Here is a 27,196-nt window from a genome sequence, read left to right as displayed (position 1 = left end):
CTGCCCTCACAAATAAGGCAGGCTTGCTTCAGTAGAGTCATTTAACAGTACCTTGTTCTATATTCCATATCTATGTGTATATATGTGGAGTATGAAACCATACCGCAAGTGAGTTATGGATGTATCTGAAATGAGAGTCAGTAAGCCATGCTGCAAAGGCAGATGGGTGATAGACCCAGGGTTTACTTGGAGACTGTTTATTCAAAGGTTTGAGCAAACTCCATTCTCTGGTTTCCTCGTCCACCGTATCGGGGCCTACTGGAAGGAAAGAGGACACCAGTTTCTCAGCTATACGGGTCCTGAAATCTCAGCAGCAAAAGGGGAAAGGGAAGAAGGAGGAGGACAGGGAATGGCTTGGTGTTATAGCTTTGATATTGATGGCTGCTCTCCTTGACCCCATTTCAGATGCCCTGTTACTGCTGAAGACCTCATCACCCACCACGGACCTGGATCAGACATCTCTCCTGACGTCTCAAAACTGGCTATCAGCTTGTGTATCCTTTCAGCATGTCAAAGGGCTGTCTACTTTTCCTGACCAATGTGGAGCCCACTGTGAGCAGCCCATTTCAGAGACAGGTATCTAGTGGTTCAACCCAGAAACCCTGGAACATTCTTTCATGCTTCTTCTTCAATTCTTTTAGCTTGAATCTATTAAGTATTGAGAAAGTACTCATTAAATGCATCCTTATAATTCAGGTTCTAGGGCATAGAGAAATAACAGTATTATAAATCTTATGTTCCATGATGACCATATTCTAATGGGAAAGACAAAAAAAGCACAGTTTAAATATATTTTTTTTTTTCAAGATAGACTTTCTCTATGTAGAACTGACTCTCTTGGAATTCACTCTGTAGATCAGGCTGGAATTTTCATATTATAGTCAAAATGTGAAAAGGACTCCAAATACCTAATAGATTCGAGTTCATGCTCAGCCTAGATACGGGGTGGGGGAGGGTCTTGGTCCTGCCTCAAAGTGATGTGCCAGACTTTGTTGACTCCCCATGGGAGGCCTCATCCTCTCTGAGGAGTGGATGGGGGGAGGTGGGTAGGGTGGAGGAGGAGAGGGAGTAGGAACTGGGATTGGTATGGAAAATGAAAAAGATTGTTTAAAAAAATTTAAAAATATGAAAAAATAGATTCAAGTTCAGGGTATGTATATTAAAATGTGTCGGTACTTGGAATTGCATGAAGAATTGAGCTTAATCAGAGGATAAAGGGATGGATAGATATGAAATCATGCAAGTGTTGGTAGCCTTATTGGTAACCCCTAAGTGGTGAATGTATGGACATTGAACACACACTTTGCAATTTAAAAGAAAATCGTCCAAAAAATTTGGAGTCAAAAGTGTGAATGCCTCTATCTGATCTACATTTTTAAGACTTTTTTCCTTGAAGTTGTCTGAAGAATGGAATAAGTAGAGAGACAAACAGGAAGTCTGGCAAAGATTTGGCCTAGGGCAATAGTACAAGGTTGATATCGAGATATATACCAGCAGCAGAGCTCATGAGATTTGCTGATGATTTTTGAGTGGAGGTGTCTGTGAAGAAGAAAAAAGAATGAAACGTAACTCTAGTGATGTGATCGGAGTAAGTGGATGGCTTTTGATACCATTATTAGAAACGGGAAGAAATGGGGGTCAAGGTAATTTTATATATTCTGCAATGATGATGTTACTTTTTAAAAGTAAACTATTCTTTGTGAATTTCGTACATATATGGAATATATTATGACTGTATCCACCCTCCATTCCCCCCCCCCTTCAGCTATCCCTGGATATTTCCCAACATGTCACCCTTCCTGTCATCATTTTTATTTTATTGTTTTGTATTCCACTTTGTCCAAATAAGGTTGCCTGTATAGGCACGATCTATGTTCCATCTGCTGGAACATAGACAACTTACCAGTGGTCACAACCTGAAAAAGAAATGCTCATTCTCCCCCAGCATGTGTCAACTGGCCCTTGGCTATGACACGTTAGTGAAGCCCATCAGCTACAGATGACAAATAGTCCTTTTCCGTCTGGGGAGAGCTCATGAGGAGGCTACACAAACCTGAGAGTAAAAGACTCAGATGCTGAAAATTAGGATAAACGTAAGGAGATGGCACTAGTCACAGAGCTCCCAAGGATAAAATAGAGGCCTGTGCTCTATCTACCAAGACACTCCAAAAAGGAGATGTCAGTCATAAGAAAAGAAGTGTCAGCTAAGATTACAGTAGAGGAATAGGCAGTGATAAAGGAAGAAATAGGCAATGGAGCCTAGCCTGGTTGCCTATGGAGACAGGAAGAAGGAACAAAGAACAATGGTGTACTTCACTGCCCTATAACATGTTGGTGAAGGAGCCAGATTGAGGTGGGGGAAAAGAATGTGTCTACTTGATAATTTTGTAATAAAATAGAATCTCTCCATTGCACATGTTAGCTCGAGAATAGAATTCACAGATTGTTGTGGAAGTAATAGGACATAAGGCTAGCTACTTGGTGCCAACATAAGGCATACCAAAGAAGGAAGTTAGATTTGATAAAAGGTGGGGGCAAATAAAACCTGGGTCACCATGACTTAGCCAATGCTGAGTCAAAACTTCTGGAGTTTGACACCAGATTAGTTTGTTTTAGACATATATGAATCCAGTACAATTTGGTGGGGGGGGGGGGAATTTTCCTGGTTATAACAATTATCCCGATCACCTGTACACAATAAAATTAAGGCAATATTACATTGAGACTCTTTTGCAAAGAACATATGATCTCCACCATGAAGATGAGTTCTATAGCTTAAGGGCCTAGGATCTGTTGTAGTCTCTGAAGGATACAGCATTGAAGTCAGCAGGCTATAAAGTCCCTGTGACATCTCCCCTAAGGGTGGGTTCTGTTGACTCAGAAAAAAATGCTACAGATAATGTCTATGGAAAGATGAGTCTGTGATAAGCATTCCGGAGGATTTGGGTGATGCCTGGCTCTATAGATAGCAAAGGTCACCGGTAATTAGCAATATCCACTCCCAGCCTTCTGGGTGGAAAACAGGTATTAATGTCCTTTGAGAAGACAACCCTGTATGATTAACATTCCTGGTTTCTCCAACGCTGTCTGCGACCACTCATTCCTTATATATGCTCCTACCTTGTGGGCCTCACACAGCCCAATGGACTCATGTTCTTAGTGAACCTCACTAAATGAGATTTACACTTCAATGAAGGGAAAATAACTGGTGCTGGCCACAGATGGGAACTCATATCCTCATGCTTACGATATAGTTAACTTCACTTCCTTCACAGCACATGTAAACACCATGGCAATGAGGAGAGGTTAAGTGTAAGCTAGAATTAGTCTGGGAAAATTGAAATAGTTTAATGTTATACCAGTTGCATATTTTTAAGTTACGTATAATTTTTTCTAGAAGTGATTAAACTAAATCCTATCTGTTTCAAAACCTCTTTTCTGAGCTTTAACGTACTGTAACTTAATAACAATGACAGTTAACCTTTCTTTGTTTTCCCTTTTGCTCTGCAGTTTTCGTCTTAGTTCAGAAAGAATTATTAAGAAGTGACTAACATGGCTTTAGCAGACAAGAGACTTGAGAACTTACAGATCTACAGAGTTCTTCAGTGTGTTCGCAACAAAGACAAGAAGCAGATAGAGAAGTTGACCAAACTTGGATACCCCGAGCTAATCAACTTCACTGAACCTGTTGATGGTCTGAGTGCTCTCCACTTAGCCTCAGTTTCCAATGACATTGACATGGTTAGCTTTCTCCTTGGACTCGGCGCTCACCCTGATGTGCAAGACCGCATGGGCTGTACCCCTACCATGAGGGCTGCGGAGCTGGGCCATGAGTTGTCCATGGAAATTTTAGCCAAAGCCAAAGCTGATATGACGATCGTTGATAATGAAGGCAAAGGTAAAACTTCAGCATTCTAATCAGCAGGTGCACTCACTTTGTAGCCAGAAAGCAAGAAAGAGGCTTTTCCCATTTCTTGGCTTTAGAAGGGAAATAAGATCTAAAGGAAAAGGCTCAGTACCCATTGCTGTGCTGAAAGATATCGCTTCCTCAGAACCTGCAGCACTTTGGGAATATCATAGGGAAACAAGTTCTGAAGGTCACTCATTTAAGAGCGACTAGCTAGAACTATATTTGATGGTTTCTTTTGTTATTCTTTTTTGTTTAACTTTTGAGACTGGATCTCAGCTCAGGCTAACCTTGAATTTTTTCATCTTGTATGAAGCTCTCAGAATAATGAGATTAAAAGTAGGGACCTCACGACTGGCTCAGTAGATTCTTTCAGCATTACGTGTGCAGCTAGTATTTTAATCACCTTTAGTGAAGGGTAAAATCTTGTTTAGATGGACACATTCCTTACATTTTAGACCATGATTTGTTAGAATTAGGACTTAGGTAGACTTTTGTCTGGTTCCCAGGTTAGTATAAAAAGGACTGCATTTGATATCCTAAAAAACTATAGTAGATTTTGCTTACCTGCCAAAGGTAAGGTCAGTTTTTAACAACTTGGAAATATAACTTGAAATACTATACATGGCAGAATTATTGCATGTGTAATTCCACAGTATCTTTCTCGAAGACATGATCTGGGGATTTTTAGCTAATTGAGATTCAGTTCATAGTTGAACCAGCCTCATGAAAATTAACAAGATAATTACAAACAGACTCAATATAAAATGGTAGATTGAATCAATTGTCCCAGAGGATTGTCACAACTACAAATTCATCGACACTGATCTACACTCAAGAAATGAATCCCATTTTACATTGTTAATATTTTCTGACAGGAGGAAAGCTTATTTCATAACTCACCGCCAACTTGATATTTGATATATGACTTGCACTAGAACCACATAGCAAAATAAACTTCAGATACATTGAGAGGTCAAATACAGTTTAAATTTTTAAAGACTGAAAACACAGCTGTTCAGGCTTCATAGAATAGTTGAACATGGTGGCCCACTGCTTGAAATCCCACCAACTTGGAAGCAGAGGCAAAAGGATCATAACGGTTTGAGGCCAACCTGGTCTATAGAGTGAGCTTCAAGTCAGCCAGGTCTACATAGTGAGCCTCAGTTGAGCCAGGGCTACAGAGTGAGAACCCACTCACCTCAATGTTTCATTGAATACCATTTTCTGAGGGGCCTTCCGTGACCTATGGAATCACTGGTATATTAAAAGTGGTACATGTAAAATTGATCCCACTGCTGAATCCATTAGATAACCATTGAACAAAACAAACTAAGGGAGGCATCCTCCTTTGTTCCTGCTAGACAAAGTCAAAATAATTTTGTGTGTATATTTGACTATGAAGGAGTTGTTCTACGGGACTCAAGCACAGTTTAAGTTGTGTAGAACAAACTCTGAAAAACACTGTAATGAAGAAAAGTTTTTTTCTTAATTTGGAACCTAGATATAGAAATCAAACAGAATATATCAGTATGAGACATATAACATAAAAATCTAAAAATGTGAAGTAAAATTGGGAACAAGGTCAAATAAATATTTACAGCAAATGCAACAGCCATATGGGTAATATTTATGTTCATTCATATTAGTATTAAGTTAATAAAGTACTGGGAAATATGAACATATTGGAAAAATAATAAGTCACAGGGGAAGAAACAAAACATAAATTAAAATAAATGTAATGTGTTTTTTACACATAACCTTGTAAGTTTAACACAAGGCCCCTGTCTTTTCCTTCTGTGGGAACCGTTTTTTGGCTTGCCCAACCTCAGCTGAGAGGGCACCTCTTTGTTTATTCCAGGATAATCTCTGACATTGACATCCTGTTTCCTGGTTCTTGAAGTTTGACTGACTACACTTCTAAATTTCTACTATTTCTACAGATCAAGAAAACAGAATATTTAAATGGGCCATTAAAATGATATGACATAGGCTGTAGGCTTTGAGCTCTGAGTTACAAAACCCATCATTGCAAACTATATATGTTTTTCTTTAGGTTCACCTTGTTACTTAGCTTCTCTAGCATCATGAACTATAGGCTCAATGTCCTTTGTTCACAGCTAGTATCCACTTACAAGTGAGGACATACCATATTCATCTTTTGGGTCTGGGTTACTTCACTCAGGATAGTGTTTTCTAATTCCATCCATTTGCATGCAAAATTTAAGATGTTATTATTTTATTAACTGCTGAGTAGTACTCTAATGTGTGAGTGTGCCACACTTTCTTTATCCATTCTTCAGTTGAGGGGCATCTAGATTGTTTCCAGGTTCTGGCTATTACAAATAATGCTGCTATAAACATAGTTGAACAGATGAAGATCCTTTTCCTGCTTCTAATGTGACTTTCACTCTTTAATATTGTTCCTTGAGTCCTGTTGTCTCCATCCAGTCTTTTCTTTCTATCTGTCTTCTAATCTCTTCAGTCCTTTTTGGTATGTTTGTCTTCGTGTTTTATTTTTGAATGCATTTTATTCAGTTTCTTTGCTAATATAAAAACAGGCTAGCCAATCATTTTCATTAGTATGTTTTTAAATAATGTTCATTTACCTGCTTTTATTATCCATTTCCCTATCTTTCTTTTTTATAGGTGTCTTTTTCATAGGTCATATGCCTTTTTCCTTGGGGCTATTGCTCATTTTTGAATAAAGCTCCTTTTGGAGGTGAGCCCATTACAAAGTCAGTTTGGAGTTTATCATTTATTTACCTACAACTTGCTTAACACCACTCTGTCAGGACTGGAACACTCTCTTGTGTATAGTACACTTTTTGTATGTAGTATGTTGATATAGAGTGTTATTATAGTTCCCAAGTGTGAAAATTTAGCATTTTCCTCTTTTGGGTAGAGCAAAGTGATTACCGTGATGGCAGAGCAGCTTTGGTTTTTCTTCTTATGGCTCTGAAATCAAGAGCTTGCTCCCTCTAAGCATGGGTTCAAATGGAATTCAGAATACCCAAGGAACTTCCAAGCTCACATATGTACATACATGCATTCAAATATATACAGATTTAAATAGATTGATTCATATATAATAAATTTTTAATTTTTCCTTTTTCTTAAGATTTTAGTTTAGTTTAATTATAATGTTTATCCCTTGCTGTTTCTGCCTTGAAACCCCCTCCCATATACCATGCCTCTACTCTGCTTCAAATTTATGGCCTCTTTTTCATTCATTAGTTATTAATGTATGCATATATATGTATATATGTGTGTGTACAAATATGTATTACTAAATATAACCTTTGGAGTCCATGTAATGTTACATGTATGTATATTTCAGAGCTGGCAACTTGGCACTGGACCAGGAGTTCTCACGGTGGAACTGTTTTTCCTCAGGTGTTTTGTTTTACTGCATTTTGCCCACCAAGCGGCATTATCGCTGTGCGCTGATTGCCTTGGATCACGGTGCGGACGTCAACAACCTCACCTTTGAAGGGAAGCCAGTTTTCCTCAAAGCTTGTGAAGAAGCACATGATGTAAAGGATATGTGCCTGACATTCTTGGAGAAAGGAGCCAATCCTAATGCCATCAACTCAGTATGACTATCCCTGTGATTAATATTTCTTTATTCTACTTTATTACACAGTCATGTGGTTGGGTGTATTTGTGGTGGTAGTACTTTTGTTTGTTTTGTTTCATACTTAATCAAGGTAAACTTGGGGCCCAACATAGTGGCACCTGCCTTTAGTTCTAGCACTTGAGAGGCAGAGGCAGACAGAGCTCTGTGAGTTCAAGGCCAGCTTGGTCTACACATACTAAGTCAACCAGGGTTACTGGTATAGTGAGACTCTATTTTCCCACAAATAAATAGGGAAAGGCAGGGGTGGGACGATGGAAAAGAGAGATGATAAAATTTGTCCTGTTAGCTTGTTCATCTCTACTCAAAGTGCTGAAGATGATATACTTTGTCCTTACATCACTGTCATTCTATACTTTCTTTGCTAATTGTATTTGTAAATTGATCCTAATTATTCATAGGCAGAATATCACTATAGAAAACAGAAAGGGTATCATTGGTACCCAATAAAATCTATTTCCATAGAAAGAGAATTTTGTTGCCTCTCATATACTGATTCCTCTCCTGAGCTGGCTAATTTGGGCTTTTCAGGTTTTGTAATTATCATTTCCAGACATTCAGAAAGAGATTTTTTTCTCATTAGAAATAAATGCTGCCAAGTTTTAACATGCTTCCCCCCCTTTTTATACTCTGTTTTCTATGTAGAAATAGGTTTTGATTGCATGACATTCTTATTGGGGTATGCAGAGCAACCTTGACTCTGGCTTTCAGATTCCATTTCAGACAGTCACACACAGTGCTAACTGAATGCTTCCTCCTTTATAGGTGAAACCAATAAAAACATAGACCATTAAACTTCTTCACATAAAGCCAAGACCCAGTGAATTGAACCCAAGTTTGTGTTGAGTATGGATCATGCATAAAAGTATAATCATCATTTGATTTGTTTCATGTCCAGTCTACAGGGCGCACGGCTCTGATGGAAGCATCAAGAGAAGGGGTACTGGAAATAGTTCGAGGCATATTGGAAAGAGGAGGTGAAGTGAATGCATTTGACAATGATAGGCACCACGCTGCACATTTTGCTGCCAAAGGAGGCTTTTTTGATGTAATAATTGCTTTTTGCTTTAAATTTGACTGTTAAAGACTTCTTTCTTTTCTCCCACTCTCTTTTTTCATGTTGCTTACACTAAGGCAGGTATGTTTTCTCAGATTCTTATGTTGTTTTATCTTGATTTTTCCAAATATAAAAATTTACTCTGACTACATATCCCAGGTCTTTATAATTTTATAAATTTGCTAACTTTTCTGCATATATTTGCTCACTTACTCACTGAATAGTGCTAGTATTACTTCTCTATGTAATTGACTATGACACTTAAAATCCCTGCCACCCAGAACAATGCTGCATTATCCCTCTGATAGCCACGGATGCCTGGCTATTTCTGTCATCTGTGACAAGGCTGTTTCACAGAACTTTGGGCAATGATGAAAACCCTCTATAGTTCACCAGCACATTTAGCCCATATATGGCCTTTGAGCACTTTAAATGTGTCTAAGAAGACTAAAGAATTGAACTTTAAAATTTCATTTCAGTTAGAATTTTCAGCAGCCACATGTGGTAATAGACAGTAGATTGGACAGCAGAGGTCTGGCTGCCAATCTTTTCATAGTAAATGAGCATTCCTATGTTTCCACTCCCTTTTTATTGTGTAGATATTGAAGCTCCTCTTTGCCTACAACGGAGACATGGGGCTGATTGGAATGAACGGGAACACACCACTTCATTACGCTGCCATGGGTGGCTTTGCAGACTGCTGTAAATACATAGCCCAGCGAGGTAAAACTGTCTGATAGCTCATAAATGATTAGAGGATCCGGGCCTCTCACTTACTCTCAACTTAATTTTCAGTCCCCAGCAATCCTCACCCTATGCAGGATGAAAGTTGAATTTTTTTTCTCACACAGTTGCCCACTGAATTATGACTCTAATACTAAGAGGAATTAAAACCTAAATCCAAAGGGATTTGATTGTCATGTGTTAACTAAATACTAACATGCTTACAGTTGATTAATATTCATATTTTAAGAGTCTCAACATCAATCTCAAGAAAGAAAAACATTGAAACTAATTTTATTTTATTTGAAATTTTAATCTGTTTTTAAAATGCATGTCAAATTAAAATAACATTTCTGGGTAAATTGTAGTTATAATGGAAATACTTTCTGGGAAAGAAAACAAAATGAAAAGATTTATGGACTATTTTCAGTGTAAACAACACTCAACATTTAGATTGTCTTGAAGCTAGAGAACAGGTTATCCAGTGCACAGTATGCTTGGAAACCCCTTTCAGTGAAATGTTGACTAGTTGGTTAAACATAGATGCACTCCTTGTCAGTTACGCACTGAGTATACATCAAAAGCTTAATTCCAGTACAGACTCATTTGCATTCAGTTGAATTTTGTTTTTTTCTAGTTTATGAAAAATGGAAAAATTTCATACATCTGTATACTAAAACAGTTTTTTTCTGTCCTCCACAAATAAATTTTAGAGCCCTTACCATATATGACTAACAGCATAGTTGACCTGGTTTTGCTTTTGTGAGCCCATATCTCTCCCAGTGATAAGCTGTTTAACGGAGAAAACTCCCCCATGCAATTCTTGCCCAAACCTGTCTAGTTTTATTTTTAAATCTGCCGCCGTCAGGATTTTATTCTGTCATTTCAGTTTTAACCATGCAGATTTCTAAACATTCATGATTTTTCAAGGACGAGTCGATCTTAATCATCTGTAATATGGTGAATGATTTCCTACTGTGACAGATGTCACCGTAATGCACTCCACTGATAATGTAGCCTAGGATGCAATACAGGGATGCAACCCTGAGGAGCAAAGGGCCAGAGCTTGGCTTAAGAATGAAGGCCTGACTCCATGATGAATGTCGAAAATGCTCTGAGGTCTGTGGAGTGTTTGGAAGTTCAGACAAGATCAGAGGGAACGCTGGTCCTTTAGCCACTAAAAGGTTTTCCAAAGAGGAGGGCAAGCTAAGGTGTGTTTAAAATCTCTCCACCCTCATTTCTGGGGTGAATGCGAAGGAAGATAGTCAGGTGAATGCAGGAGCTTGTCTATGGCACCCCCGTGCTGTGGAGTTCCTCCTGGGACTGTCCCAGCCACCCTCCCAGGAAATGCCTGTTCTTAAGTGTCCAGTGTAAAACTGTCTGAACCTTCATTGTCACCTACCTCCTTGAGGTATTATTATATCATGTAGGCAAAATAGCTGCCTAGTCTGCCTCTATAATAATGTACATAGATTTAAAAAAACAGAAACAATATTTTCATGGATTGACTTATTTATGTAATGGATTTTTAATATCTCAATCTTGAGATATTAAAAAAATATTACAGCCTTCTTGGTAGCAATAAACAGATTCCTTGATATAGTTACACATGCTCAGACTTACTAATTTTTATCTTATTATTTTGAGCAAGAAGGTAAAATAACAAATTTTAATATTTATCTTGTGTACAAACACAAGTCTGGAATGCTCAACTTTGATTAAACAATTTAGTTCTTCAGCTGTTAAGGTTGTTTGCATGGTCTTACCAAAAAAACAGCCAATTAGTATAAATTACCTTCAATTAATGGAGAAAATGTGAAATATTGGTTAAGCTTGCAAAATATTTTGTATGAAATAAAGACCCAGGCATTCTGCTGTATTCTGAACTGATGGATTCCTGTGAAAGCTTTTGGATGCAGAGTCTTATTACTGAGCTCCAGGACACCCTCCCTCTGCCTGTTAGCAACACCTCCCCTGCAAATACCCCATCTAATGATATTGGTTACCTAAGTTCTATCTACAGGGATACAGATGAACAGATACATACAGTAATCTTGTCTCTCAGAATTCACTCAAGTGAAGCTCTCAGGAAAATGAATTGCTATTTGTTTTGGTAATTACAGTGGCTAAGTATGTTCTTTATACATCAGTTTTAAGGACAAAACATCTGACTGCATGAACTCAAGAAAATAGTTGGGAGTGTCATTTTGTGGGGGCAAGCAGATAACTTTCGCATATTCTTAACAACGATGCTTCTTTTTTAGGATGTGACCTAAAATGGAAAAATTTGGAACATAAAACACCCCGGGCTGTCGCAAAAGATGGAGGCTTCAAAGCTGCAGGCAAGGAGATACGCAGAGCAGAGAGGACTGCAGCTAAACTCGCGAAGCCTGGAGTCAAAAATCCTAACCCACTCTGGGCCCTCAGGCTACACGACTGGTCTGCGGAGCACGAGGCTTTCCTTCGGGAAGCCTTTTCCTTCGTGGATAGGGGCGATGGCGTGGTCAGCAAAGACGACTTCGTGACGACCCTGGAGGAGAGGCAAGACTTTGCCACCTCTGAGCAGCTGCTTTCCATTGCTCAAATGCACGAAAAAAGCCGGGGAGGCGGGGTCAACCTTAATGAGTTCTTTAAGGGAACCAAATACTTAAGTAAGTCTTACGTCTTGGGATCTTTCGGGCCTAAGAAAAAGAGAAAGGGTTTGGGCAAAAAGCCAAAGAAAGGCAAGTTCGTTCTGCCTCTCCCGATCTGCACCATTCCGGAGAACGCCTTTCCGCGGCGGATAGACGGGGGCCCGCCCTACTACATGATCGAGACTTACCAGAACGTCACCGACGCCAGCAGGTTCAACCGGGACCACCCTCCTGAGCACCCCATCCAGGACGATTCCGAGTGGTACATCGATGGTCCCGGGAAGGTCTTCGCAAATATTAATTTTATCACCAAGGCAGGAGACCTGGCCTCTCTGAAAAAGGCTTTCGAGGCAGGAATACCTGTGGATATGAAGGATAGTTCTTACAAGACGCCACTCATGACAGCGTGTGCCAGTGGCAACATGGATGTGGTCAAGTTTCTTCTTGAAAGGGGGTATGCTTTAGGGCTTGGGGTTTTCTCATTTCCTTCCCTGCAGTGGACAGCCAATGACCTGACAAGGATGCAGGCAAGGCGGTGGGACGCATGGGATTGTGGATACACAAAGACAGTAACCCATCAAGATGATCACAAAGGGAGGGCAAACACACTTCATTCTGGGTTGGAAATGTCCTGTAGCTGCGGTCTCTGGCTTCTTGCTATGGATGGGACAACTCAGCTTTGCATTTAGGGCCATACGCAAGGTGAGATGATGTGAAGCACATCTCAGTCTTCCCCTTCTTTTACGGAGGACCACAGCCAAAACAAGTGGAACGGCTGCCAGTGACAAAAGACAACAGACAGGGTAACAGGATATCCCTACCTCTCCATTTCCCGTCATCCACCTCCAAACAGGAACAGTCGCCTTGCTTAATCTGTAAAGACCTTTAAAACATGGTCTTTTCATTTCTCTCTTAAAACTACAACCATTGTGGGGTTTAATTGCCCCTTCAGCAACAGTTGTGCAACTGGAAGCAAGTTTCTGAACACTTGAATCCCTCCGTTCCCCCAAGTATACAATCAGCTCTAAAAGGACCAGCTCTAAAATCATTGACGATTAAATGAGTTAAAATATGCAACGCTCTTATCCGCACAATTATTGCAAATGCACGAGAAAGACATTTAATGATGCTCTGGTGTTTCATGTTAAAGGTACTCATTTGCATATTATCAAAAGACAGAGTAACTAAAAAATAACTTTGGGGCAGTGAAGTTCTAATGAGGACTATAATTTTAAATAATACATTATAGTGCTTACATTTTTAAAATAATGAACATTTATTTAAACTTCAGATCATGTAGAGACAGCAGAAACAAAGTAGACTACTACAAATTTTATCTCTTTGCTCAGATTTATTTCCAATGCAATGGATTTAGAATTTTCCTTGATTTTAATCTTTGCAAAAACAGCACCTAAGTAACTTTTTAAGCAACACATATGTATGTATGTGTATATATGTATATATACATATGTTTTATATATAAACATATATTAAGGCTGCGAAATAATGCAAAACAAAAGCATTTGGGGGCATATTAAAACATAAAAAAATATTTTACATAGTTTACTTTTCTCAGAGCTCTTCCAACTGATAATTTTTAAAAAGGGAAAAATTGCATGAAATTCTTTACTTTGATTCTGTTTCAATGTTGTTTGAAACAACTGGAATCCTTAATTAGTGCATCTGTCGTATTATACAGGGCGAATGTTAATGCAACAGATAATTTTCTGTGGACTCCACTTCATTTCGCATGCCATGCTGGCCAGCAAGACATTGTTGAACTACTTGTTAAATCTGGGGCTACAATAGATGCTATGTCAATCAACAACTCCACTCCTTTATGTAGAGCCATCGAAAGCTGTAGACTAGACACTGTAAAATACCTGCTTGATATTGGCGCTAAGTTCCAGATTGAAAATAGAAAAGGTATGCTGTGTTCCTGATGTTTGAGGGGAAAGAGGGATTGATTTTAGATTCTGAATCCTGTTGATTTTGTTGTTGTAGAAACAGAAGCCCTTGTTAAATGTTGGGGAAGCATGTCTGTACCCAGCAATTTTTAAATCATTGGTTTAAAGGCTACACCCCTGATGCTTGCAATACTTGTGGGCTTACATTTTTTTAAGTAAAGTTAAATAAACTGGGTAGTAATGTGAAAATAACCATGAACTACAAGCCCAGAGTTCTTTTTATTTCTAAGGGTCAAATAAAAAGTTTTTCTGTTATATTAGAGTAAGTACTTTTTTCTTAATCCTTGGTGTATGCTTCAATTGGATGATTACTGAAGAATACTTTAGTTAAAATGGATATGGACCAAAATTACAGAAATATATTGATAAGTCACATGTTTAAACATACATAATATAAATTATTTGTATATACACTAACTAAACTTAGAATATCATTTTTTATTGATTTTTATTGAGCTCCACATTTTTCTCTGCTCCCCTCCCTACCTCTCCCCTTCTCCCTTCAGCCTTCCCCAAGGTCCCCATGCTCCCAATTTACTCAGGAGATCTTGTCTTTTTTTACTTCCCATGTAGTCTCTCTCAGTGTTCTCCTTGTCTAAGTTCTCTGGGATTGTGGTTTGTAGGCTGGCTTTCTTTGCTTTATGTTTAAAAACCACCTATGAGTGAGTACATGTGATAATTGTCTTTCTGTGTCGGGGTTACCTCACTCAAAATAATGTTTCCTAGCTCCATCCATTTTCCTGAAAAATTCAAGATATCATCATTTTTTTTTTCTGCTGTGTAGTACTCCATTGTGTAAATGTACCACGTTTTCCTTTTTCATTCTTCGGTCAAGGACATTTAGGTTGTTTCCAGGTTTTGGCTATAACAAAAAGTGCTGCTATGAACATAGTTGAGCATATGTCCTTGTGGCACAATTGAGCATCCTTTGGATATATACCCAAAAGTGGTATTACTGGGTCTTGAAGAAAGTTGTTTCCTAATTTTCTGAGAAGTCACCACACTGGCATCCACAACAAACAGGGTTTGTTCCCTTTTCCCCACAACCTCTCCAGCATAAGTTGTCATCAGTGTTTTTTATCTTGGCCATTCTTACAGGTGTAAGATGGAATCTCAGAGTTGTTCTGATTTGCATTTCTCTGATGACTAAAGATGTTGAACATTTCCTTAAGTGTCTTTCAGCCATTTTAGATTCCTCTGTTGAGAGTTCTCTGTTTAGGTCTGTACTCCATTTTTTTTATTGGATTATGTGTGACCAATTTCTTGAGGTCTTTGTATATTTTGGAGATCAGCTCTCTGTCTGATGTGAGTTTGGTGAAGATCTTTTCCCATTCTCTAGGCTGTTGTTTTGTCTTGATGACCATGTCCTTTGCTTTACAGAAGCTTTTCAGTTTCAGTAGGTCCCATTTATTAATTGTTTCTCTCAGTGTCTGTGCTGCTGGGGTTCTATTTAGGAAGTGGTTCCCTGTGCCAATGCATTCAAGTGTACTTCTCACTTTCTTTTCTATAAGGTTCAGTGTGGCTGGTATTATGTTGAGGTTTTTGATCCATTTGGACTTGAGTTTTGTGCATGGTGATAGATATGGGTCTATTTTCATTCTTCTACATGTTGATATCCAGTTATGCCAGCACCACTTGTTAAATATGCTTTCTTTTTTCCATTTGATAATTTTTTTGCTTCTTTGTCAAAAATCAGGATGATTAAAAAAACACAAAAAATATGTGTTGGGGTGGAAGGAACAACAAATTTAATATTAAAAATATTATAACATTTATCATTCACATTTTTACATATGTTGTTAAGAGATTTAAGAAGGAAGTTGTACTAGTAAATGTCTCTTGATATACTTGGATTTTGTAGTGAGGTCCTCTCTGGAGAATAGCTATCATGCTTTGTTAACTCAAACTACCATATGCTAACATACTGATTTGTTCCTATGTGGTTTATCATTAAATCGGTTTATTATTATAACTTTCAATTTATCTTTATGTTTGAAACAGGGCATGCTGCCATGGATGTTGCAAAGGCATACGCTGATTATAGAATAATTGATATGATAAAAGAAAAAATAGATAACCTACCTAAACCAACAGATAATCAAAAACTGAAAGGCAAGCTTCCTAAACTGAAGACCGAAGGCACGGACATCAAGAAAGAGGAGGTAAAACAAAAAGAGGCTGACTACCAAATAGTAATGGGAAATCCTTAAAGTTTTGGGGTGGCAGTGGCACTGTGTTATGCCATTGCACAACAAGGGAAAAGCGCATGCTCTATATATCTTGGGTAATAATTATAAAGATATATCTAGCAAGAAAATCATTACCAAAGACTCTACAAAGTGTCCATTGTAAACAGAATCCATACAACATACAAATGATTTGCTCAAATGATTAGAACACTGAAAAAAACTAGTATTGAATTTGTATCTACGTCGTCCCAAATTCTACAGATTTGGTGATACGACCAAACATAGAGAGGTCAATGAAGACATTGCTGTTAGTAAGGATGTCCTGTGTGCATTTCCAAGCTGGAAGCATTATTGCGGGTACAGACGGTTCACTGAATTCCTTGTCAGGAAGAGAAACATCAATGAAAGTCAAGACATGAAAGCCCTAATGTCATTACATTGGAAAGGCTGGGGAATATAGGCAGTAGATGATGTTGGTAAAGGAACTTGGCAGAGGGGACAGAGTTCTAGTCATGGACTAATCACAGTGATGGCGTCTCCACCAACTCCACCACATACACCATTATCATTTTAGTAGGAGTCCATCCTATTAATAGCCACAGATCAGGGATATATATCTTGAAATTTCTGTTATTTGGCCCTGATATGACTAATTAAGTGAAGCCCAGCAATGCAAGCTATTTTTCTCTCCGCATCTACAGTTATAGTCTTAATAATATTCTATCTTATCTCAAATTTTAGCATTTTCCTTCTTTCCAAACTTCAAAGTAAAATGTAGACAAAAGGATATTAATGAATGCTTGATTTTAGCAATTTATACTCTTAAAAAAAACTTTTTGCAGGAAAGACTGTCATCAATTTATGCTGTTCCAGCAATAACAGAGGAAAAGAAATTACACAAGGATAATGTGGTCTACCTCAATTCCCTGATTACCAGTGGTTACACGAAGAAGGTCGATATCACATTTGTCCCACATAGGGTAAGTATTCTATAACATAGCGGAGTTCATAAGGTCATTTTTCACATGCTGGCTCTACAGATCGTCTGAACAGATGCCCACATTCATTTTCCACAGCTACTATTGAGGAGGTCCATTTGCCAGGTTCTACCACATTCATCTCAATGAGGCCAACTGTTAATTCCCAGTATCTGGTTCCATTTGTTATTATTTCCATAGTAATATTTAATTTTCCTTAAAAGACTCATGTCTATTTTAGTCAATGGCATTTCTTATAGCCGTTCAGTCATATTCCAGAAGCAGTTGGTGTTGTAAATTTTCAGACCTTACTCCCTACCAGTTCTTACTTGGAAATTTCAGACTACCAAGGCTGAAAAAAACTTACTAGTCTCCTAAAATATCTGCCCTTAAACAAGTAGAGACATCTCTGGGGGAATAAATTATCTTTCCAGTGCCCACCCAGCTGCACTGAATAAGTAGCAATTTCTGCCTTTTGCTATGACTTCCACATTAGACATAAAGGGTTCCCAATTCCTTTGACCTTGTATTCTGATATCATGGAACTAAACCATTCCAAAGCAGTTGGCCCAGAGGTGACTAGAGAAGGGACTGAAGAGCATTTCTGATCTCTGTTCCTAGGTGGCCCTCATCAGAAATAGTGATGTTCACATAGGCAGTAAGGTCGTAAGAAAGAGTAAAACGGTAAAGTGCACTTTAGGTGTGTATTTGGTAGTTCCAGGTTGAAACTGTGGGAAGTCTGCCTAGGCTGAGGGTAGGAAATTGATAGAGTGCATGCCTAGCATATGCTTAACCAAAAGTATGTGTAAGTGAAAATCACATGATAACAACTATCTTGGTTTGGCTTGTTTATTTCAGATTTGGAGTCCTGAAGCCACCACAGCAGATCTGATCAGGAAGAGGGAACTGCGAAGGGAGAGATTCACGTATGAGGTGGACTTCGAAGACTTCATGATGCCTTTCCAAAAGAACATCAAGGAGAAAGCTCAAGCACTGGAGGCATCCTTGAAGCTCTAAGTCACAGCAGTTGCCTCCTGGGGTTAGTGCTTTGTGGCCCAGAGTCCACAGTTTGGAGAAAGTACGTATTTCCAGCAAAGTCAAAGCATTCCACCCACTAAGAATTTATTACTAAAGATCAGTTTGTGCTGTAATAGCAATAAATATCCTGAGTTGTATCATACAGCTCTCTCATATTGCAGTGAATGGCAGGTTTTCCATATAAATGCCAAGCCTTCATTGAGAGTGCAATAGGCCACTTTGAAGTTATAAATATTGTCAATAGTTTACCAGATATGATCCATTATGTTTATTACAAATAATTCTAATGTGAGGTCAGAACCACATTAAAAACAAAAACAAAACAAACAATAATGATTTTGAAAGGACCATCCAAATGGTCTTCATGTAATAGCTGATAATTTGAGCAAAATTTCTATATACTATAAAGCTATATGAGAATGACTAGAGATATTCCATTAATATGTTTGGAGAGAATCAAAGAAGAAGGATGTATCTTAAAAATGCAGAATCAAGTACTAATAAAAAAATCATGGAGATAAGGAGCTTAGCATAAAAGTGATGCCCATGAAAGTGTTTAAAGGGATTTAAACACAGAGCCTGACAAGAGCAGTAGAATAGATAGTGGATGGAAGGATGGATGCATGGGTGGAAGGATGGATGCATGGGCGGATGAATAGATGGAATCTAGCTACTTTTTCTCACTGAAACCTAAATACCTGCCCAAACAATTTAAGCAAGAAAAGGTGTATTTTGTCTCATGATTTGAAAGAGAATATTCTGGAAGTTGGTGGGGCTCTTCCTCTGGGAGTGGGAACATGCAGTACAGTGAGGTTTGTCAGGAAGCAAGGACAATTTCAAAAAACTGACCCCCAAGAAAACGATTTCTTTAAGTTAAGCCACAGTTGCAGAGAGTCTATAAGAGCTCCCCAAACAGTGCCCCAAGAACATATTCAAGCACTATGTTTGAGACAGCAGGTCCAAGACTGTGACATGGCACTCTTCAGTACCACATTAAAGCAGAAGTTGGAATTTGGAGCTGCTATCACACATTATCATGAGGCCCTCCAGTTTCCTCTCCGTGCACTTAGAGATGTCTGGGGGAGTATTTTTGAAAGTACCTACATTTTCTTTCATTTCCATTAATTTATTCACCAATATTAATAACCCTACACTGAGAATAACAATAAGATAATATTTTGATGTTGTCATGTTCCATTCCCGAGATGCCTTTTCTCCACTTGTCAAGGTATTCTCTTATCTCAATTTTGGTAATTTAACCAATACTCATGCATGCATGTCTTACTTGATAGGCTGTAACTGTGGAGACAACTCCAAACTCAAATTGGTTACTTATCTGTCATAAATTGCTCTTCTATCTTGAGCTAATACAGCAAGTAAAACATGAGCAAACTTACTCCAGATCTCCTTTCCAGGGAGGTTTACAGCCCCAAAGAAAATGTAGCAACTACTTGTAGCTATGTAGATAAACACTACGGTACACTTACTGTCTCCTGTCTGTCTTTTTGAACTCTCAGATTTTCTAAACACGTTCATTTTTTATCTCTCAAGTGCCATTTCTCCTCCCCTTTACCTGTGAAGTTTGCCTTTCTTTTTTTTACAGTTATGCATAGTATGTAATAGTTAATGTTTTTATTTTATTTTAAAAAACAATATTTTTTACATACCAAGCCCAGTTCCCTCTCCATCCCTCTTCCACCCCCGCTTTGCCCCACCTCACCTCCTATCCACTCCTCAAAAAGACCTCCCATGGCGAGTCAACAAAATCTGTCACATCAATTGAGGCAGGACCAAGGCCCACTCCCCTGTATCTAAGCTGAGCAAGGTATCTTTTCACAGGAAATGGGCTCCAAAAAGCCAGTTCATGCATGGATAAATACTGGTTCCACTGCCAGTGGCCCCACAAACTGCCTAGCCACACAACTGCCACCCACATTCAGAGGACTTATTTTGGTCCTATGCAGGTTCCCCAGCTGTCAGTCTGGAGTCAGTGAGCTTCCAATAGCTTGGGTCAGCTGTTTCTGTGGGTTTCACCATAATGGTCTTGACCCTTTTGCTCATATTATTGTTCCTCCCTTTTTATGGCTGGACTTTAGGAGTTCGACTCAGTGCTTAGTTAGCTATGGATCTCTGCATCTGCTTCCATCAGTTACTGGATGAAAGTTTTATGATGACAATTATAAAATAGTCATCAATCTGATTACAGGGGAGGGACAGTTCAAGCACCCTCTCCACTATTGCTTAGATTCTTAGCTGGGGTCATCTTTGTGGATTCCTGGAAATTTTCTCAGTGCCAGGTTTCTCACTAACTACATAATGGCTCCCTCTATCCAAATATCTCTTTCTTTTCTCTCCCTCTTTGACCTTTCCCCCAACTTGACCTTCCTGATCCCTCATATTTGCCTTCCCCATCTCCTTCCCTCCTTCCTCCCCTTCCACTCACGCCTAATTTACTCTGGAGACCTTGCCTATTTCTGATTTCCAAGATGACCATATATGTCTCTCTTAGGGTTCTCCTTGTTTCATGGACTTTGGGGGGTTTTGGACTGTAGGTTGGTTGTCCTTTATGTTTAATATCCACTTATGAATAAGTACATATCTTGTTTGTCTTTCTGGGTCTGGGTTACCTCACTCAGAATTGATTTTTCTAGTTCCATCTATTTGCTGCAAATTTCAAGATGTCATTGTTTCTTTTACCACTGAGTAGTATTCCACTGTGTAAATGGACCACATTTTCTTTATCCATTCTTTGAGGGCATAGGCTGTTTCCAGGTTCTGGTTATTGCAAATAATGTTGCTATGAACATGGTTGAGTAAATGTCCTTGTGATATGAGTGTGTATCTTTTCAGTCTAAGAGTGTTTATGTCCAAGAGTGGCATTTCTGGGTCTTGAAGTATATTGATTCCAAATTTTCTGAGAAACCTTCATACTGATTTCCAAAGTGACTGCACAAGTTTGCACTCCCACAAGCAATGGAGGAGTGTTCCTCTTACCCTACATCCTCTCCAGCACAAGCTATCATCGTGTTTTTGATCTTAGTCATTCTGACAGGTGTAAGATGGTATCTCAGAGTTGGTTTGATCTGCATTTTCCTAATGGCTAAGGATGTTGAGCAATTTCTTAAGTGCCTTTTGGGCATTTGACAACTTGTAGAGAATTCTGTTTAGATCTATACCCCATCTTTTTTTATTGGGTTATTTGTTTGTTTTTTTGACGTCTAGTTTCTTGAGTTCTTCGTATATTTTGGAGATCAGCCCTCTGTCAGATGTGGGGTTGATGAAGATCTTTTTGTATTCTGCAGACTACTGTTTTGTTTTATTGATTGTGTCCTTTGCTTTACAGAAGCTTCTTAGTTTCAGGAGGTACCATTTACTAATTGTTGATCTCAGTGTCTGTGCTACTGGTGTTATATTTAGGAAGTGGTCTCCTGTGCCCGTGGGTTTCAAGGATACTTCCCACTTTCTCTTCTGTGAGGTTCAGGGTGGCTGCATTTATGTTAAGGTCTTTGATCCATTTGGACTTGAGTTTTATGCATGGGCAGAAATATTCATCTATTTGCATTCTTCTACATGTTAACATCCAGTTATGCCAGCATCATTTGCTGAAGATGCTTTCCTTTGTCCATTGTGTAATTTTAGCTCCTTTGTCAAAAATCAGGTGTTCATAAGCATGTAGATTAATAACAGGGTATCAGGGTATTCTATTTGATTCTATTGGTTCACCTGTCTGTTTTTGTGACAGTACCAAGCTGTTTTTATTACTATAGCTCTATAGTAGAGCTTGAAGTCAGGGATGGCGATGCCTCTGAAAGTTCGTTTATTGTACAAAATATGTTTTGACTATCCTGGGTTTTTTGTTTTTCCATATGTACTTGAATATTCTTTCAAAGTCTGTGAAGAACTGTGCTGGGATTTTGATGGGGATTACATTGAATCTCTAGATTGCTTTTGATAAAATTGTCATTTTTACTATGTTGATCCTACCTATCTAAGAGCATGGAAAATCTTTCCATTCAAAACCTTCAGGAGCTGAACCCAACAGGGCAGAAAAAAACTATTTCCTTCTCTATATCAACCTTTACTAAAATCATTTGCTTTGCTTGATTCTTAAATTGTCCCTTATTCTGCTAGCGGAAACCATTAAATGTCAACTCCTAATAACAAAGGTGTCTACTGAAGTATCTACATAATTCCCTGTGTCTAGAATGTGTAGGGAAATGCTTTTGCATTCAGGAACAAGAGAAATGTATGCATGGTATCAAATCTTCATCTCAGTGATATGGAGAAACAGCCATTTGTAAACATAAACTGAGAATACTGGTCCTATCAGCACTCTTTCCCCATATCCGAAATGTTTATTTTCATTTCAGTGGCGCAGTGCATTTGAAAAAAAAAAAAAACTGCTTTCCAATGATAGTCAAGTGGAGTTTAATGCTAAAACCAAACAGAGCAAAGCCAGAGTTCTACCAATACCCTGAAACAACATTGGTGTTACACCGAATGGTTCATGATCAGAAGCAGTAGGATGGGGAGCTGGGAGCTGTGTCTCACCTTCCAAAGCTAGAGTAGAAAAGTCTGTGTGAGCAAAATGATTATTCCATAGAGGAAAGCTTTACTGGTGTAAAGTCTGTCAATGTTACATGAAAAGATAACTACACAGATTATATCACAACTCAGACTCATAATTATACAATATGTAAATGGAAATTTTCTAGGTTGTTACGGGTTTAAGAGGTTGGGGGTGTAAATTGTGTTTTAGCTTCTATTTAAGTTTGACTTGTATTTTCTCATTTTTAACAATGAAAATGCACTCATTTGTAATAAACATATTCATTATTTTAATAGATAAAAGGTTGGTACCATGGTCTATAATATCAAAGTGTCTAGATCTTTGCCTAGCCAGGAACTCTTGAGTCAAGAACTGAAGAGCAGGTGATCTGAGAAGGGAGCAAGCACCCCAAGACAAGTTGACACTGGATGGGCAAGTGAAAGAGTTCAAGCAGGTGTTGGCTTTTCAGGGGTGGTTAGAACATCGACAAAAATCTGGATGTCTAGATTCCTGAATCAGCCATAAATAGCTACAGACTGAGGGGCTAAAGAAATGATGTTCCATATCCAGGGGTAGTCCCATGAAGGTTGTGATAACTACCATGTAGAAGGCATATAGGAACTGGGAATTGATGTGTAACATGGTGTACGGTACTTATTTGATTTTATACCAGGGAGACATGAGTTAAAATGGTGAGTTTTATCCACAGACTCAGATTTGAATCTCTGTTGTCATTTTCTAACTGTATGTCTATTGGCCATGTACCACTGGTCACTGAGTCTGATTCATCATTCGTAAAGAAGGGATAATAGTTATGTGGCCTTAGACCACCTTGCAGAATCCAGCCAGATGTGTTAATACTTTCAGGGCACTAGTCCTGTGTCAGCTGGTACTCAGTTGTGGTTCACTGGAACCATTAGGCAGGAGGGAAACCAAAGTGGGCAGAGGAAGAGGACCAGACCTGGAACACACAGCCATAAAAAGTTTGCTGATACACACTCATCGCTGGTGAATTTAAAACATAAAATTTTTAGCTTAAGTGACTTAAGCATGTACATATTTATCTAGTTTACTTTATAATAATCAGAGATAGCCAAACAGTACTTGCTATGAGACATCAGTACTAATTCTAGTCATGGCAGTTTTAGTGGATAGTGGACCAAGGATTTAGTTTTTTTATTTTGTCTTCAGAAGTTAGTTTCCTCCAGTATCTGAATGGTTGTGTAGATTAAACTGGAGGATTGCTACTGCAAGTCATCTGTGGAGGGAAACGTTCTCAGATGAGTCTTGTCAGAGAAAGGATAAGATGGAGCAGGAGAAAATATTAAGGATATGAGCTCAAAAAGGAATTGGTTCCCATCTGTTGCATGTGACACTGTGGAGGATGGATTTTACCAGCAGAGGCTAGGCTGTTACCACTGACCTCAGACACAAGCTAGCTCCTGGTCGGGAGAACCTTACAACCATCATCACCTGACTGGGTAGCAGTGGCTCCTAGCAAGCAAGGTGTGAAAATCAGCCTTGATCATCACTTTTTTGGGGTAAGAAGGGACAATGAAGTCTAAGAACTAAGGCACACTTCTGTGTATTTCTGTGAGTCCTTTTTCTGAGACACTCAGGCCATTGGAACTCCAAAAAGTTTAGTTCATTGGCAGATTCAAAATTTGAATAGATTATTGGGAAGTAATTGGAAGGTAGTCACTGAGCTGTGTCCCTGAATCTTATCTCTGGCTCTAACATCCTCCCATTTCTACTTTTCTCTAATTCCATTCTGCACAGAGATAAAGATGCTCATATGCCATATGCTCCCCCATAATCACACATTCAACTTCACAGGAAGCCCTGGACCATGGAGCCAAGTGAGACTTGAGAGAGATTAGTGAGCAAGAGCAATCCTCTAGAGAGGGAGGCAGCTGTGAACCTACACCTTCATCAGCTGAGCACAGTGTGGGTAGCTGGCAAGGGAAACCAGGGTAGGATACCCGTAATTTGTTCTACCAATGATAGGCGTTGGAATGCAAAGTTTGAGGGCAAAGATCTTGAAGGTGATTCTTTGAGGTCATTTTTGCATACCATGCTTTCTGTTTCAAATAAATTTGATTTTACAAATTTGTCGTATACATCCTTAAGGATAAAATAATGAACAAGAATAGCAATGCAAACTCACTTGGCAGCTACGTAGAAGGAGAAAGCAATTCACAAATCCCACTGGTTTCTTAAAACTTGATTATTAGACATTGAAAATTATAAACATCAGAGACAGAAAAATAATTTCTTCCCCATGTTCTGGGATAAGATCATACATCTGCTAGGTACAAATGAATTAGCCCCAGTAAAGTTAGTTTAGCAACTTATATTGAATTTTCAATTTAAGAAATTCGATGTGTAGCCACAAACGATGCCCAAGAGACTCACTGAATTTGCATCTTATATTCAAGGGGTGGTATAAAAAGAGAGAAGGGGGAATCTCAGAAACCTACATAGAGACACTAACTTCAAGTAAGGAGCCAACTGAACTTTATTGTTATCTTTTTAACCATTCCCATGGACTGCATGATTTTGTGGATTTGTGTTTAACTATGGATCCTAAGGGAAATTTACAAAAAAAAAAAAAAAAAAAAAAACACCTCACGATAACATCCTCATAGGCTTCAGTAGTTATTACTACACCAAGCAGTGTCTGGGCAACAAGGAAAAACTAAATATTCTGTTTGCATTCTGGAAGTTGATGGAGATTTTTTTTTTATCCTGAGTTAACCATTAGTGTGTGTGATGCTTGTGGATTTATTTAGGATTACTAATGGTGATGTTTCCCTTTTGTCTTCGTAGGTCAGACTTTGAAGAGGAACTGGTACACAAGGCTGATTCCCTTAGATTATAGTCGCTAACCCAATAATTTGATTCCTCTGTTTCCCGAAAACTGGGATGATATTATGGTCTTTGTTCCTGAGGCTTTGGTATCATTCCCCTAAGGGAATGGGAAGTGAAAAATACAACTTTCCTCATAGGCATTAGTGAAATCAACATATGAAATAAAACAAGCAATACAAAAAGTATTCTGGTTAAGTCTGAATGGATCCCAAGTCAAAGCAATACTGCATAGCTGAAGAAAGAGTCAGCCAGATGGAGGCTTTATCAGCAACAGGGGAAGCCAGGAAGATCAGGCATCCCTAGATAATGCTCTGGGGAAGGACCTCATCTACCTTACATATGCACATATGCATCCTTATGTAAACCTTCCATCTGTCAAAGGCTAGCGTTGCCATAATGGCAGCGACCCTAACTCTGCACACATTTAACTTCATTCATCCCCTCAGCGTAGGCTTATGTAGTGCCGATCATGGAATCCCTAAGCACGCTCCTTGCTCATTCCTGTGGTGCATTACAAGGAGTAACTGATCCAGGCTGTACTTCCCAGGTTTCTGCATCATTTGGTTCCCAGATGGATTCAGAGAGTGGAGATCCTGTATGAGACAGAAGGTAGAGGGAGGTGTAGAGACGCCAGTTCTCTTTCCCTCTTTGCCTCCAGTAGCATCCCAGGCCACAGTTGTGTCTATCTCCATCTCCCTTCTCAGCTTCCATGGAACAGTCCTGCTGCACTTTTACCAGATGGTCCATCCCCTGTGCTCCCTTAGTACCATCCACTCTCCCAGTCCTAGCTCCTAGGGATAGTAACAATGAGCTTTGTTCTTAGAACCTGAGCTACTTGGCAATGCAGGTTGCTTTCTGCATAACCACACCCTGTTCTCCTTCCAGAACCACCCAGTGGTATCCCTTTCCTTCATGGGATCATGATTTACTAAGTTTTAAACACTGGTATGTCAGGAGGCAATGGAATGTAAAATCCGTCTTGGCCACTACCCCAATAATTGAAGAGTATTACGGGGCTTAAATTATTTTGCAATGTGTATTTGCATAGGTTTAAAATAGATGAAAGATTTGGTACAGCGGGACAGAAGATGAACAACCATACAGCAGTATGAGATTTCTAGGCACGGCCCTCTGTAGTCTATCCTTAGTCATTAGGGGTAGGACCCATGATACTTAAATTACACACTAACAAGACAGCTGTCATCCCAGGCAGGTATTTATCGGAGCATCTTTCATATTCACTGACTATGAAGTTCAGCACACACATTAAATTTTTTCAGTACTGTAATGAAATACCTGAGCCAGGTTACTTTATAAAGAAAAGAGGATTGATTATTTGGTTCATGGATGTGCATGGTGAAAGTCCAAACAGCATGGTACAAGGTCATGGTGACAAACATTCGTGACTGGTTTGCCTCATAGAAGATATTAATAGCAGAAGTATGTAGAAGTGGAGGTCAGAAACCAATGAGAGACAAGATGGAGTCAGGCATGGGCTTTTATAATAATATTCTCATGAAAACTGATCAGGGTGTCCATAAGAGATCTCTAATCCCCTTGTGAAGGAACCCTAATGACCTCACTAGGTTCCACTTCTAAAAGGTTTCATCCCTCAATAGCTCTACTCAGGGGACCATATTCTCAGGAC

The 27,196-nt window shown here is 38.9% G+C and overlaps 1 protein-coding gene across 2 annotated transcripts; it reads left to right on the top strand.

Moving 5' to 3' along the window:
- The first annotated feature begins 416 nt into the window (after positions 1 to 416).
- Ankef1 (ankyrin repeat and EF-hand domain containing 1) lies at positions 417 to 25,592 on the top strand. 2 transcript variants are annotated; one of them, XM_050134199.1, is made up of 11 exons: positions 417 to 576; positions 3,511 to 3,898; positions 7,304 to 7,503; positions 8,443 to 8,592; positions 9,201 to 9,324; positions 11,589 to 12,411; positions 13,657 to 13,883; positions 15,926 to 16,086; positions 16,956 to 17,093; positions 17,949 to 18,168; positions 25,507 to 25,592. In XM_050134199.1, the coding sequence occupies exons 2-10, from the start codon at positions 3,553 to 3,555 to the stop codon at positions 18,105 to 18,107; spliced, it is 2,328 nt and encodes a 775-aa protein (XP_049990156.1). In that variant the 5' UTR covers positions 417 to 576; positions 3,511 to 3,552; the 3' UTR covers positions 18,108 to 18,168; positions 25,507 to 25,592. The 2 variants fall into 2 exon arrangements, with proteins under 2 accessions (XP_049990156.1, XP_049990157.1); XM_050134200.1 differs by lacking the exons at positions 15,926 to 16,086; positions 16,956 to 17,093; positions 17,949 to 18,168; positions 25,507 to 25,592 and having other exon boundaries at positions 11,589 to 13,107; positions 13,657 to 13,788.
- Positions 25,593 to 27,196: the final 1,604 nt, after the last annotated feature.

This window comes from Alexandromys fortis, unplaced genomic scaffold (assembly GCF_014885135.2).
Source record: "Alexandromys fortis isolate MF-2015 unplaced genomic scaffold, M_Fortis_MF-2015_v1.1 scaffold_6, whole genome shotgun sequence".
In the NCBI taxonomy this organism is placed as follows: domain Eukaryota; kingdom Metazoa; phylum Chordata; class Mammalia; order Rodentia; family Cricetidae; genus Alexandromys; species Alexandromys fortis.
Note: the sequence above shows the minus strand (reverse complement) of the source record. Positions and strands in the feature narration are given on the sequence as shown.